Source organism: Ceratotherium simum, chromosome 13, assembly GCF_057802395.1.
Source record: "Ceratotherium simum simum isolate JZ-2026a chromosome 13, ASM5780239v1, whole genome shotgun sequence".
Classification (NCBI taxonomy): domain Eukaryota; kingdom Metazoa; phylum Chordata; class Mammalia; order Perissodactyla; family Rhinocerotidae; genus Ceratotherium; species Ceratotherium simum.
The window spans coordinates 54397318-54411041 of record NC_141912.1 but is presented as its reverse complement, the minus strand read 5'-3'; the positions used below and the strand labels follow the sequence as shown (position 1 = coordinate 54411041).

General features: G+C 38.2%; 1 protein-coding gene across 2 annotated transcripts in view; it reads right to left on the bottom strand.

The window, feature by feature from the left end:
• Positions 1-13152, bottom strand: part of GFRAL (GDNF family receptor alpha like) — a 51706-nt gene extending 38554 nt beyond the window's left edge. The window contains exons 1-4 of one of the 2 annotated variants that reach the window (XM_087438733.1): positions 13048-13152; positions 6641-7051; positions 2669-2725; positions 1294-1624 (exon numbers count right to left, since the gene is read on the bottom strand). In XM_087438733.1, the coding sequence (XP_087294859.1) occupies positions 1294-1624; positions 2669-2725; positions 6641-7051; positions 13048-13105 (857 nt within the window). In that variant the 5' untranslated portion in view covers positions 13106-13152. The remainder of the gene's footprint in view (positions 1-1293; positions 1625-2668; positions 2726-6640; positions 7052-13047) is intronic. The other variant, XM_087438734.1, reaches the window with a different exon arrangement.
• Between the last annotated feature and the right edge of the window lie 572 nt (positions 13153-13724).

Genomic DNA, 13724 nt, shown 5'->3' with positions numbered 1-13724 from the left:
CCCACTAACTGTGGATTTCTTACCACAGAAAAGACAAATTCATCTTGCATATACAAGGAAATGTGTTAATAAAGACCATAGTGAGGAAAAGAAAAAGCCCCAATATTGGATTAGATTTATGGTTCCCAGGAGTAGTTACTTGCAAAGATACAGTCCATGCTCAACCAGCAGCCAGAGTGGAAGTTTTAGTAAGTGAGCCAGATCATTCCTACCTCTGCTGAGAATCCTCCAGAACCTGTCCATCCACTTTACTTGGAGTAAAACCCAGTGTCCTTAGTGTCCCTCAAGGCCCTACGTGATCGAGACCTGCCCGCACCTCATCCAGTTAAATCTCCAACCAAATCCCCCATTGCTCTCCCCTTGCACACTCCACCCTCATTACTTTTTGAACACGCCACGCACATCTCTTCCTCAGCACTGGCTGGTCCATTTGTTTGGTATCTCTTCTCTCAAATATTTACTGGGAGAGGCTCACCTCCTCACTTCAAGTCTGGTAAAATGCTTCCTACTGGGATCACCCTATTTGCATTGCAACGCTCTCTGCCCATTCACAATCCCCATTACTCAATTTTGTTGCTGTTGTTATTAACCTCCAGAGCACTCTTTACTTTATATTATAATATACATTTTCCTTATTTATTATCTGTCTCCCCGACTAGACCATAAGCTCCACAAGGCAGGTATTTTTGTGTCTTGCACACTGATGCCTCGAGTAGTCACGGGTGCTTGATAAAAATTTTTTTGAATAAACAAATAAAATACTAACATTACTCCCCTGGGGTTGGGAAGAGTAGAATGGGTACATTTGTGACATCATGTCATACGTGTCTCCTGGAAATACCCAAACGGTGCTCAAGCTAACTTCCTCCTGATCTCGTCTAAGACAGAAAAGATTAATTTGAAGTTTGAAGAGTCACCTTGTCAAAATTTTATGGTGTTTAACAGCATTAAATAATCATACTATAAAACAAATTAAAAAACCGGCATACATGCCAGGTCTATTAACCAAATCATTTGTCTAACTTGAATATATAATGTTTATAATGCTATTTCATGGCTACCAAATCCTGACATACTGAATTTTTTTATTCCAAAAATATGTTCTTCATTTGAATTTCAAAACGGATACTACACATGTACCACAGATCCAAAAATATGAATTGTCTGGCTTTGTTTACATCATGTTGGCCGATGGTGGGAACTCTAGCTAATGTAATGAGATCAAGTGTTAGGACTGGACTGTAACAAATAAGGTGCCGAAATAAGAAAGTAAGGTATGCGTGTTTGACTCACCTGCATAATTCATCATTTCGGCAGCTGTGAATTACATTGACGCAAGTAGGGGGTGGAACTATGTTCAGTGCACATGGCTTGCTGTGAAGAGCTTCTTTGGACTGCTGACAAGGTATATCAGATTGAGCACAGTCACAAAAAGCCAACATCTGGGCAATGTTAAAAGGCATATTTTGATAGAAGAACCGTATGGCTGCTTGGCAGTGTTTCACATCACACAGATTTCCATTTGCTGAGCAAGCCTTGAGGTAAGGGGCCAACTGTGCATTACAGACCACATCCCCTACACACGCCTCTGCCGCTTCCAAACAGGATCGGATCTCTTTGATTCCTGAAATCAATAATATGCCCGGGTCATGGAAAAGTAAACATAAAGCTGTACATGCAGAATCTGCAAAGCACTGTGAGAAGTCTGTGAGCAAACTACATGATGTACCAATGTGCTGTTTTTGGCAAACATTACTTTTCTTTTTTTTAGAGTTAGTCTGAATTTCCTGAGACCTGAGTAGTGGGCTATTTGAATCATCTTTCATCTATGCTGGATACGTATTGTGATGCAGAAGTGATGGAAGTGTGGAGGGCCAAAACTGAGCTGACGGAAAAAATCCTTGACTCCAAGTTTCTCAAATGTAAACAATAAATCTTCAGAAATTGCATGTGAGCTATGTAGCTTTTGGTGAGTTCATTGGCTCAAATCAAATGATTCTTCTTCTGTTGTGCTTTTTATTTCGAGGGAAAATCTTGACTAAAGGCTCCACATAGTTATTTCAGCACAGAAATATGTTCACATTCTAGAAGGCATAGGTACATGTGAATGTCCCCCCTCACACACATATATGCTGTATACAAAAACAGTTGGCCTCAAGTGATTTAATTGTTGTGATCAAAATGTCCATGAAATTTAACCAAGATCAGTCTTTGGTTTTAATTGTAAAGTATTCCTCAGCATAATAATAAATAGATAATGGATGGGCAAAGCACTTGTTTTGATCGTTTAGTGGAAGAAATGCAATAATTTTATTGCATTTGGTAATAATAGAACTATTAAAAGCCACACAATTTATTTTGTATTGGTATATCTTTAAGAAGCCTAGTAACTACATTTTAAAGATTTTATTTATTCAGTTTTTCCCCCCCAAAGCCCCAGTAGATAGTTGTACGTCATAGGTTCACATCCTTCTAGTTGCTGTACGTGGGACTCGGCCTCGCGTTGGACGGAGAAGTGGTGCCTCGGGGCGCTCCCGGGATCCGAACCCGGGCCGCCAGCATCAGAGCGCGCGCACTTAACTGCTAAGCCACGGAGCCGGCCCTACATTTTAAATGATATTGTCCAGTGCTTACAATGCTGATCAAAATTACAATTTATAAACATTACCATGATATGGAAGAGTAGTTAGATTCCACTTGGATTTGTTATCTTCTTTCATGGTATCTAGAAGGATAAAAAAGAGACTATTTCATTAGTGAACAATTTTCTATATTTAAAAGGAGAATGTGGGCTACATTCATAAACGAGTAATCAAGCAAAAATACATACAAGCTCGTGTAATACCTATTTAACCCTTGATATTCAAAATTAGTGAGGTACAGATGAAGAAAAATAAACCCCTGAAATATTATTCAAATGAGTTAAATAGCCCTGCTCTGAGGATTCAGTTACTTGAGGATTTAAACAAATGCTAACGACTAGGCCATGTGCACTGAAGTGAACAAAGAATCTGTCTGGGGAGAAAGAACAGAAGGAATATTGTCTGAACCGAAAACACTCTTCCCAGTAGGGTCTTAATTTGGTTGAAATGCAATTTAAAGACTATTTCCACCTCTGATTATCTCAGCCTCCCAGAGTTCTTAGGAAGTATAATTACAAAATGGGAGACTCTCATTGATGCAAGTGAACTCGGTAGCCATCTAATTCTAAAATCTTACATTCAAGAAACATGGGCTGAGTCCCTACTATGGACCAGGTCCCATACTGAAGACACAAACCTGCAGTCCCTATCATCGAGCACCCACAGCCTGGCAGCGAATATAGACATATAAACAAAAATCAAAATAAAATATCAAGAGCACTAATAGACATACGCATAAAGTGATAGGGGAATAGTATGATCAGATTTTCATTTTAAAATAAAAATTCAAATTTTGCCATTGGCTATTGATTAAGGTATTGACTTCTGTTATGGCATAGATGTCCCTTCATGATTCAATTTGTCCCTACTTGAGCTGTCTGTCCAGACTCCCTGCCTGCGCATCTACTGCACACATATGATGGTACAATCACAAGAAAATTCTTTTAACCCCCAGGTATGTCACAGCCTTTCCAGACTCCTTGCATTGTTCCATCTGTTCTCACCATATGTGGTTTTTCATTTTTCTACTGATTAAGTCTCAGCTCAAGTATCACTATCTCTTCTGGAGTCCACTCTCCTGTGTCTCTGAGGAAGCCTGGGGTGTTCCTTCTTCTGTGCTACTCTCCCAAGTTGAACAAAATCCCAAGAAGCACATCTCAGAGAGTCATATAGCTTTTGTAACAGATACAAAAGTCTAGGCCAGACTTTCCATTACAGATTAATAATACCACTGCTTTGGGACTGATTGGTATGGCTGTGCCACTGACTAAGATATATTCAAGAAACTATCACTGAGACATAAATAAACACTAAATTTACTTACTGCTATGGACTGAATGTTATTTCCCTGCAAAATTCATATGCTGAAGCCCCAATTCCCAGTGTGGCCATATTTGGAGATGTTGTCTCTAAGGAAGTATTTAAGGTTAAATGAGGTCACAAGAGTGGGGCCCTGATCTGATAGGATTAGCATCTTAATAAGCAGAGACATTAGTGCGCTGACTCATTCTTCCCTCTCCATGCACACACACCAAGAAAATGTCATGTGAGAACACAGCAAGAAACCAGGAAGAGAGTTGTCACTAGAAACTGACATCAAGCCTCCAGAACTGTGAGAAAATAAATTTCTGGTGTTTAAGCCACCCAGCCTGTGGTATATTGTTATGCCAGCCCAAGCAGACTAATACACTCACTACATGAGTAGTTATTACAAACACAACAAAATAGTTATTTTAGCATGGGAAAAGAAATTCTATCTTGGATGTATACTATTTTATATGCTATGAGTAATGCCTTATAATAAATTCTTTACACACTAAATTCTAATTTCATATGGTACATACATATGTCTATACATATTTTCTCAGAGGATATTTTAAACAGTGGCTTAATTGTTGAAGAGGCACTAAAGGGCAATACTTCCTGTACCAACCAGACTTACATTTGAGTTATAAAATCACATACATCAAAAAATACACACTGTTCCCTCTTATTGATCCACTAGTATCAGAATCTATCCAGAATCAGGTATATTCTCACTCTGCTACCACTCTGGTCCAAGAAACCCAATGAATTTCTGTCATGGTCGAGCAAATAACCCCTAATTTATACCTACTGCACAGATGTCACTTCTGTATGTCATACGTAGAATTTAGGCATCAATTCCGTACATAGAACTCTCTAATTCGATATCTTCACTTGGATATCTAAAAAACATTTCAGACTTAGCATGTCCAAAACTGATTCCTGACCTCTCCTCTGTCCCTCACTAAAGCCTCTTCTTCCTATAATTGTTCCTGTACTAGCTAATGAAAATAATGGCAACCACATCCTTCTAATTACTTGGGACAAAAACCTTGGAGTCAACTTTGATTCCTTTTTTTCTTCTTGCATCTTATATGATCCACTATACTAAAATATATCCAGAATCTAATAACTTCCCACACCTGGCCATCATCCATCATCCTTTTGCTGCATCATTATGAAAGCCTCCTAACTGGTCTTCCTACTTGCGCCTTTGCTTCTTTCCAGTCACTTGTCAACATAAAAACCAGAATTATCCTGTCAAAGATATAAATCAGACCATGACACTCCTCTGGCCAAAATTCTTCAATGGTTTCCTATATCACTCAGAGCAAGAGCCAAAGGTTTGGAAATGACCTGGAAAGCCCTACATGATCTTGTCGCCTGTTTCATTCCTGCTCTCATCTCCTACACCTCTCTCTCTCGCTCTTTCAACTCTGGCCATGGCGTTCTCTTCGCTCTTCCTCAAACCTCCAGACACATTCCCAGCTCAGCATCTTCAACTCACTGTTTCTTCTCCCTTAAGTGTGCTTTCCCCAGACATCCACATGGTTCATTCCCTGGCCTCTTTTAATCTTTACTCAAACATTAATTTCTTCAGAGCAACTTTCTGACCATCCTATTAAAATTACAAACCACCCACTCAGATCTCTTTTTCCTCCTATTTGTTTCAGTTTTCTCCTTAGCACTCATACTGTTTAAAATCTATGTCTTAGAATCATTTATTTTGTTAATTTTCTCTTTGTTCTTGTATCAGATCCTGTGGCCCATTACTAAGATCCCCCCTTTAGTGATCCAGGTACTTATTTCCCCAGCTGCAGGGAGTCTTGTTGGGTGATGGCTCACACTGGTCCTTTTCCAGGCATCGCCCTCATCCAAAGAAAGTTGCCACACCCAAGGTTACAGACTTTTCCAGGGGTGAGGTCATATCCAAGGACTAGTTCATATGAGGGGTTCAAGAATTAGCTTCCTTGCCTCACTGGGTGACATCTCTGAAAAGCCATTCCAGGTCCAAGCTTCCTGTGGAATCAACTAGCTTGCTGGGGTGATTGTATTGCATTTCAATGTCTCCCTCCACCTAATCCTGTTTTCCTCACTTCCTTCTAGCTTTTGTTCCTAAGCCTTCAGCCCAACACATTTTCTGTGTACAAACCTCTGTCTCAGAGTCTGTTTCCAGGGAAACTGACTCAAGACACTATTCCATTTAGAATGTAAATTCCTAGAAAGCAGTGATTTTTGTTGTTTACTGCTTTTTCCCCAGGTCATAGAACATGGCTGAGGACATGGTAGGCACTCAAAAGAAATATCTATTAAATAAATAAATCATCATCACTTACCACAGTTTATCTATTTCTTTAATTTTTAAATCCTCTAAAAAATAATAAACTCCTTGAATGAAGGACAGGTCTATTTTTTTAACCCTGCTGCACACAACCTAGCACATTGTAAATGTCTCATAAATATTTGTTCAATGAATGAATAAAGTTAACATTATGCTAAAATCTTTTAGCATTTGCCTCTTTCTTCATAATCCCTTTTGGACATAGTCATAGTGTTAAGGTTTTTTAATTTTAATTTTCTAGGAGAAACACAGGAAGAAATGACAGAGCAGGAATTAGACATTAAATATTCTTTAGTTAACTCAGATTTGTGATTTTACTTAATGTTCCTAAATTCTTCTTTTGAATAACAACCTGAAACAACGTCCTGGTTGAATCCATCTTCGTAGTCTTCACTGAAGGCTGGAAGTTGATTCATTGGAGCATCCTGTATACAAACGTTTTCAAACAAACTTTTCCAAATTTCAGTGCACTCTACTTTTGAAGGGTCAATGCATTGACAATTCCACAAGATTGTTTCTTTCAGATTTTCTCTCAATGCTGCACACAGGTAGCCTCCATCAAGGGTCTTGCATTGTTCTGATTCCCTCCCACAAGTTTTCTTAAACTTCTCATACAACAGAGTGCAATCTTCAGATTCATGGCAGATATGTGCTGCTATGACACAGTCCCTTTTCTTCTCGACCATTAGTGATGTATCTTCCTGATGGAGCCATTGAGTGATATTTGATTGTGAAGCCAAATCTGAGGACAGTGCTGGTTCTTCTATGAATAAAGTAAAAAAAAAAAAGACTAAAAATTAAATAAGTTCGTTCACTTATGACCTTTAATGTTATCTAAAAAGTGTATAAACATATCTTTTATAAATATTCCAATATCTATCTTTCAAAAATCATTGAAAAAATTATTTCGAGAATTATTATAAATGATCTTGAATTTTTAAAAACTGAAATAAAAACAATGATTATTTATAGTTTATGTAACCACATAATGGTAATGTTCAATTTCTGTTAGTGATATTGTGTCCTTATCATTTACTTTTATCTTTTCATTATATTTTGATGATGATTGGTAGAAATCACATGTAACTTAAAATACTTATAATTCATTATTTCTCTTGTGTGAATTTTTATTAATTTCCATTTTTTCCCAGAAATATACCTATACTGAGGTGTTTCTCCACCTTTTTTCATTATTCACTCTTAACAAGTCTTTTTAGACAGTTTTTCCCTAATTCTCCTACCCCCTTGTGAAATTTTAATTCCACAGACATACTGTACATCTGTTTAGGAACTGTGTGTATATCTGTGCTTTATACCTAGTGAAGAGGAAGAGTTTTTTTGTCTACTCCTAAGTACCAGTTTTCACCCCTTGGAGGTTATATGTCTCATTGAGAATGAGTGTTCTACTAGATAGTTCCAATAAGCCCATAATTATGTAAAATTCATAGAAAGAAGATTAAAAAAACAGCTTCAGTATAAAACTCCAAGTAAGCTTAACATAGGTTTTCAGAAGTACACTTTCTACTTCTAAGTGTCTCACCTTTCTGAGGCACTTTAAGAGGATCTCCACAATGAAAACTTCCTTCACCCTAACATTCTTCCCCAAATTACTTTTTTTCCCTGGGGTGGTCTGCTCTTTAAAAAATTGGTTGTTTTACTAAACGAGTTTTATTACACCTTAGTTTTTACAAATGCCTCATACTTATGCAAGACAAAGATAATATAATTAATTTCACGATATGAAAACCTTTCCTTAAAAACTGCCGGGGCGTCCTTACAAACACTATTCAGAGTAGCCTCTGTATTGCATGTGCTTTGAAACACACACTACTGTAGCATTTTATACATTTCTCAAATAACAGCTCACAATGGAGTGTTATAATTATACAAATCAGGCTTATCTACTAGAACAGAACCCATCTCTTCTATCCCTTTTGGCTAGCCTACGCAGGCTTGCATGAATAGGATGCACGTGAATAAATGCAGTCCTCATATAATTAATTCCATTACATTAGTAATTTTATATTATGAAATAATCTGTAAACTTGTTTAAATGTCAACCCATTTTATAATACACATATATGATATGTATATGTATATATATTTAATAAGCTAGACTAATTAAATAATCTGCCTGGATGTCAGTTTTACTTCACAGTGTTAGCAGCTAATCAAGAGCAAGGACCGTCATATCCATCTTTATATCCATCCTCCAGCATTTACACAATGTCTACATATATTAACTGAATAATAAATATTTTATGAATGGATATATGATTTAGATGCTCAAAATATGTTTAAAAAATTAAAAATACTTACATTATATATTTATTGATTATTTACTAAATGTCAAGCACTATGTAGAGCGCTTTATCAGGTTAAGAAAAAAAGAAAAGAGAAGGAAAGAAATGCCAGAGCTGATTTGCTCAAGAAGTTTACAATCTACCAAAGGAGAATAGAAAAGTGCACGCCTATTTATGTTGTGGAATGCTTTGGGAATGCAAAGGAGAGAGAGAGAGGTCATGTCTTGTTGGAGTGATGATCAAAGAGTTCGTGGAGGATGCGGCAGTTGAGATAGGGTAGGCGGTAAAATTTCAATTATCATTTCCTTTCTCACTCTAAGATAAATTATGAGCAATCATCTAATGTTGTTTGTAAACCTAACAACCAGGCCAGGTCCATCACGAAGTGTGTTTGTGAAATGCTTTAGGTCTTCTCCTCTCCAGGGTTTTTATATTCCTGGCTTGTCAATATTACCACATAGTAGCATTTAATGAGTCTATTTTAGAAAAAAATATGTGAACTGATTTTGGTTAACTGCTCTAAATTTGTATGTACCTGTTGACTGGTAACTTATATTTCATCAAAACTTTGTATGATAAAAATGCCTATTGAGATATAAATTAAATTGTCTTACCATCCTGAAACAAAAGTGAATAAATATTTTTAGTATTTCAATGTGCTTTCATTTCAACCCACTTTGATCTAAAATGAGTAAGGACCTACTAATTATGTAACTCATGTCATTTTAGTTCCTATCCTATTTGACTTCTTCTCAGCATTTGTAATTGTTGACTATTTTCTCTGTGTCCTTCTCTCTTTCATTGGCTTCAAAAATTCTTTCTGTGGTTTCTTTTTCTGTCCTTAAAAATTTCTTTTTTGGGGCTGCCCCAGTGGCTCAAGTTGTTAAGTGCGCGAGCTCCGCTGCGGTGGCCCGGGGTTCGCTGGTTCGGATCCCAGGCGCGCACCGGCACACCTCTTGTCGAGTCATGCTGCGGCGGCGTCCCATATAAAGCAGAGGAAGATGGGCATGGATGTTAGCCCAGGGCCAGTCTTCCTCAGCAAAAAAAGAGGAGGATTGGCAGATGTTAGCTCAGAGCTGATCTTCCTCACAAAAAAAACAAAGCAAACTTCTTTTTGGTTTGTTCAACTAGATCACAAATGTTGTTATCAAAATACTTACATTCTCACTTTATATCCTTTCCTGGCCAATCTTATCCTCCTTCATGTTTTTATCTACTTCTTATAAACCTTTGACTCTAAAATCTGTGTGGCTATTTTACATTACTATCCTCAATGCAAGACCCATGTTTTCAAATGCCAGCTAGTTGTGGCACATTCTTTCATTTCTTTTTTTAAACTATTTTTTTAATCACGTGAGATTTAAAACAAAATGCTAACGTTTCTAGCATGAATGTTCCAAAGCGTGCCCCAGGTGCAGTATCTCCAAAATATAACTCATCACTTCTGTCCCCAATCCTGTACTTTATTCTTTCTTTCCTGTCTCAGTGTACAGCAATACCCTTGTCCCAAGCTAGCAACTTGTATAGCAAGCTTAATACATTTCATATTCCTCATATCGTACTGTCACACTTTCTGTTGGTTATAATTCATAAATATATCTTAACTATGTCTTCTCCTTATAGTCCTCACCACCAGTGTGTTAGTTTAGACATATATCACCTCTTATTATTATTATTTTGATGGCTTTTTAACTGATGTCCCTGGCCTGCGTGGTTCCCTCCCCTCCATTCCATCCTCTACACCACTGCCTGTGATATCCTTTGAAAAGCTGATTCTACATTCCTCTGTTTAACATGCACTAACAGCTCGTCATAACAAGTTTAAAGTCTAATCTCTTTAGAAAGATATGTAAGTTCAGCTTTCCTCTTTTTTATAAACATCTGGTTTCTTTCTAGCCTCATCTCCTAATACTCCTCCATTCTACAATTCAGCTTAACAAAGGATTTGTTGCTCCTCAAATGTGCTCTGCTTTATTCTATTTCCTCTCTTTAGAACATCCATTTTGTTTTGTCTCCCAAATGAACTCAATTTACCCTAAAAGGTCCAAGTCTGTCATTTCCTCTCTGAAGCCTTCTGAGTCACCACCATTTCTTCCTCTACAACTTCAAGTACTTTTTGAGTGTGCATGTATCATCTAGCATGTATCTCATTGTACAGGTGATATTTAGCAATTATCATTATAATTAAGAATTGAGACTATATAAAATATATTCTCTAATGATGTTGAAATTAGAAATAAATAACAAAGATATCTGGGACATCATCAAATGTTTGGAAATTAAACAATAGTATTATAAATAAACCTTGAATCGAAGAGGAAGCATAAGGGAAATGAGAAAATATTTGGAATTGAATAAAAATGAAAACATGACATTAAAATTTGTGGATGTAACTAAAACAGCACTTGGAAGGAAATTCATGTAATAAAATGCTTATATGAGGAAAGAAGAAAATCTCCAATCAGTGATGTAAGCTTTTATCTTAAGAATCTAGAAAATGAAGAGCAACTTCAAGTCAAATCAAGCACAACAATAGAAATAATAAACAGCAAAATTGAGAGAGAGGGAAAGAGACAGAGTCAGCGAGAGAGATAGAGAAACAGAGAGAGAGAGAGGATACAAATTACCAGTATCTGAAGGAAAGACAAGACATTACTATAAGTCCTACAGACATTTAAAAGACGATTTGGGAATATTAGGAACAACTTAGCAGAGAGATAGAAACTGAAAGAAAGAGTAAAGTGGAAACTCCAAAAATAAAAATTTCAACATAAATCCAATAAATGGGCAAATTCATTGACAGACATGGACTGCCAAAGCTCACTCAAGAAGAAATAGATAAGCAGAACAGTCCTATAACAATTAAACACATTGAAAGTTTAAAACTTCCCAATGGAGAATGGCCCAAGTATCTTCATTGGTGAATCGAATCAAATGTTTAAGGAAGAAATAACGCTAATTCTTTGTTTACCATTCTAGAATAAAGAAAAGAAGGAAATACTTCCCAGCTCATTTTAAAAGAACAGCATTAGCCAGACAACAAAACCAAATACATTATTAAAAAAACCAACATGTCAATATCCCTTATGAACATAGATTAAAAACTCTCAACAAAATATTAGCAAATTGAAAATCCAGCGATATATAAAATCGATAATACATGATTGAGCAGGATGTAGCCTCAGAATGAAGGGCTGGATCCAACATTCAAAAATCACAATAAAATTCGCCATATAGAAAACTAAAGAAGTAAGAACATAATCATTTCAATTGAGGCAGAAAAAGCATTTGCAAAATTTGACATCCGTTTATCCGTTCCTGATAAAAATCTCTAAGCAAACCAGAAATAAAAAGGGATTTCCTCAGCCTGATGAAGGGAACTTGCAAAGAAAGCACTGCAAAAACCATTCTTTATGGTGCAAAACTGAATGCATTCCTCCTAAGATAGGTAAAAAGGCAAGATTGGCTACTCCCAACAATCCTGAAAGTCCTACTCAGAGGGATAGAGCAAGGAAAAGAAATAAAGGCCTACAGATTGGAAAGAGAAATAAAATTCTCTCTATTCACAGATAACAAGGCTATCTATGTAGAAAATCCTATAGATTCTGGAAAAAAATTACTAGAACTAATAATTGAGCTGAGCAAGTCAGAGGATACAAGGTCCACATAAAATATCCATTGTATTTCTATATACTAATGATGATCAATTGGAAATTAAAATGTGAAATAAATTACTGTTTTCTATAGCATCAAAAAAATGAAGTATATTTGTATAAATCTTAACAAAATATGTAAAAACTATATACTGAAAACTACAAAATATTGATGAAAGAAATCAAAGTCCTAAATAAATGGAAAGAAGTACCATGTTTATGGATTTGAAAACTCATATAGTAAAAATATCAGTTTTACACAAATTTATCTATATTTTCAATATAAGCCAAATCAGGAGGAAGTCAAGATGGCGGCGTAGGCAGACTCTGAACTCACCTCCTCCCGTGGACACAGCCAATTTACAACTACTCGTGGAAAAATTACCCCTGAGACAGAACTGAAAACTGGATGAGAGGAACTCCTGCAACAACGGACAATCCTAACTGAGGTGGAAGAGGCAGAGACTCCCTTCTGGAGAGGAAAAACGCCGCCTTCACAAGCCGCCAGCTTCACGGCCGCCGGGAGCAGCGCACAGGTACGCAGCCTCCCTGGAGGCGCGGGGCCCTGAGCCGGGAGCGCCCCCGCTGTGGGCATTTTGTGGACCCAGCACAATCGAGACCTGCGGCATAATATCTGACTGTGCCTGCTACTAAAGCATTGGGGAGCACCCCCAGAAAACCCAGTTCACAAAGAAACTAAAACTGGCTCTTAAAGGGCCCGCGCACAAACTCACCCGTTCCAGAAAGCATCCTAAAATCACCAGAAAGAAAGGTGCACAGTGCTTCGGTGACAAGAGACTCACCTAATAGGCCCTGAGTGCATCTCGGTGAGGGGTGAGACCTCTCCAGGGACTGGGACATTGGCGGCGGCCATTGTTGTGGCCTGGTGTGAGCGTGCTGACACAGACGCCATTGGAGTTCTCCCTGAGGCCTGCTAGCCCAGGGTCTGCTCCACCCGCTAGAGCACCGATTTAATCCAGCTCAGCCAGGGCAGGCAGCCCACCATAGAGACTGGCCCCACCCAACAACAAGCCCTCAGGCAACTTGTGGGCCTGCATAGATTGGTGACTGGATTCTCTGCAGCCTGGCAACTGAGCTGACTTGAGCAGGGCAGGGTGTGCACAAGGAGCGGGTGGAGAGTGTGGGGTGGTGGCGGAGTGTGTGGGGCTCCCGCCGTGGAGAGACTGGGTCCGCTTGGGGAGGTTGGGGCGCTCACACGGGGCAGGACTGTGTTGACTGTGTGTGTGGACCTGTGGGCAACAGGGCTTGTCAGCTGCAGAAGACTTGTGCTTCTCAAAGACCCACATAGGGGGTTTGCCCCACCTTCCAAAGCCTGAAACAATTGGGTGCTCCTGTGCCTAAGGGCAGCCCCACCCAGCTGCAATCCTCAGAGAGCTGACAAGAGACCTAATAGGCTAGAGGTTTACAGCAATTGTAAGGCCCTGAGCCTAACAACCTGCCACACTGGGGGCCTACTCAC